General features: G+C 36.3%; 2 protein-coding genes across 2 annotated transcripts; both read left to right on the top strand.

Moving 5' to 3' along the window:
• Nucleotides 1-43: 43 nt before the first annotated feature.
• On the top strand, nucleotides 44-969 carry LOC111379865 (zinc finger MYM-type protein 1-like; the record flags this gene model as incomplete). Its single annotated transcript, XM_023003304.1, has 1 exon — nucleotides 44-969. A coding segment is annotated over one exon (926 nt), but the record flags the coding sequence as incomplete, so codon positions are not given.
• An 86-nt stretch (nucleotides 970-1055) lies between these two features.
• Nucleotides 1056-1871, top strand: LOC111379864 (zinc finger MYM-type protein 1-like; the record flags this gene model as incomplete). Its single annotated transcript, XM_023003303.1, has 2 exons — nucleotides 1056-1710; nucleotides 1768-1871. Coding segments are annotated over exons 1-2 (759 nt in total), but the record flags the coding sequence as incomplete, so codon positions are not given.
• Between the last annotated feature and the right edge of the window lie 56 nt (nucleotides 1872-1927).

The following is a 1927-nucleotide window of genomic DNA, read 5'->3' as shown; positions in this document are numbered from 1 at the left end:
TTATTAAATAGCACAAAGAAGTCTCGGGCTCAATTCAATGTAGATGATCTTATATCTGATCCAGGAAAACGTCCCCCTATCGAATCATATGATCCTAATATCAGAGATGATGTTAGGATGGCATATTTGCAAAAAGGTCATTGTCAACCACATGGACATGACTTTCCAAGAAGACGGATAGGAAATGATAATAGGTGTTTTCGAAGAGAATGGTTTTCTGAATTTTATTGGTTGGAGTACAGTATAGAAAATGATGCGGCTTATTATTTGCATTGCTACTTATTCAAACCAGATAGAGGGGGTCAAGGGGGTGGACATATATTCACTAAGACTGGCTTTAGGGATTGGAAGCACAAAAGTACATTGAAAGATCATGTCGGGCTCATTGATAGTGCTCATAATCAAGCTTTTGCAAAGTGTACCAATTTGATGAATCAAAAGCAAAGTATCTCCCATGTTATTTCTAGTCAAAGTAGTAGTCAACAAAAAAATTATAGGACAAGGTTAACTGCGGTGCTAGACTGTACTAGATTTCTCTTGATGCAAGGATTGTCATCTCGTGGTCATGATGAATCGAGAAAGTCTCTTAATAAAGGAAATCTGATTGAGCTACTAAATTGGTATGCAACTCGTCATAAGAAAATTAATGAAGTACTATTTAGTAATGCTCCTGGAAATGACCAAATGACTTCACCAAGCATCCATAAGGATTTGGTTAATTGTTGTGCTGTTGAGACGACAAGGTCTATGATCAATGAGATGGGCGATTCCTTGTTTTCAATTTTGGTTGATGAGTCTCGTGATAATTTTGTAAAAGAACAAATGGCAGTTGTTTTGAGATTTGTTGACATAAGTGGACAAGTGAAGGAGCGTTTATTGGGTATTTGCCACATCGTTGATACTTGTGCCCAATCACTCAAGGATGCCATTGATGCAATATTTTCTACGCATGGGTTGAATCTAGTCTGAGAGGTCAAGGTTATGATGGAGCAAGCAATATGTCAGGTGAGTTCAATGGTTTAAAAGCTTTAATTTTAAGAGAGAACCCATGTGCTATGTATATTCATTGCTTTGCTCACCAGCTTCAGTTAGTAGTTGTTTCTGTGGCACATAGGAATGTTATGCTTAGTGATTTATTTAACATGCTTGATATTATTGTGAATTTGGTTGGCGCGTCATGTAAACGTGTAGATGCTCTTCGAACAAGTTATCATGTTGAAATTCTGGAGAGGCTTAATATTGAAAAACTTTCTGGTAGAACTGGTCAGTTTCAAGAAATGAGTTTGGCACGTCCAGGTGATACTAGATGGGGCTCACATCTAAAGACAGTTACTCACTTTATTAGTATGTTTAATGCGATCATAGATGTTCTTGAGAATATATCAAAAGACGGCATAAGTTTACAACAAAAATCAATGGCCATCAGACAGATGGACATTATGCAAGATTTTCAATTTGTGTTCAGTCTCCATTTTATGTTTGAAATTCTAGCAATTACAGATGACCTTTCACAAGCCTTACAGAAAAAGGATCAGGATATTCAGAATGCTATGAGATTATTGAAGTTGTGTAAGTACGCATTGCAAAACATGAGAGACAATGGTTGGGATACTTTGTTGAGTAAGGTAATTCAGTTTTGTGTTGATAGACATATTTCAGTGCCCAATATAGATGATATTGTAGTATCGAAAGGTCGACCTAGGCGTGCAAGTCAGCAGGTGACTTATTATCATTGTTTTTATGTTGATTTGTTTTGTTATGTGATAGATTCAATCTTGCAAGAGTTGAATGATCGTTTTCCAGAAACAACTACTGAACTTTTTACTTGCATTTCATGTTTAAGCCCAAGAGATTCATTTGCAGCTTTTGATGTATGTAAATTGGTTCGACTTGCTCAGTTATATCCTATGGATTTCAATAGTGAAGA

Source organism: Olea europaea, unplaced genomic scaffold (assembly GCF_002742605.1).
Source record: "Olea europaea var. sylvestris unplaced genomic scaffold, O_europaea_v1 scaffold20454, whole genome shotgun sequence".
Taxonomy (NCBI): domain Eukaryota; kingdom Viridiplantae; phylum Streptophyta; class Magnoliopsida; order Lamiales; family Oleaceae; genus Olea; species Olea europaea.
The sequence above is the reverse complement of the archived record's forward strand: the minus strand, read 5'-3'. Positions and strand labels throughout refer to the sequence as shown.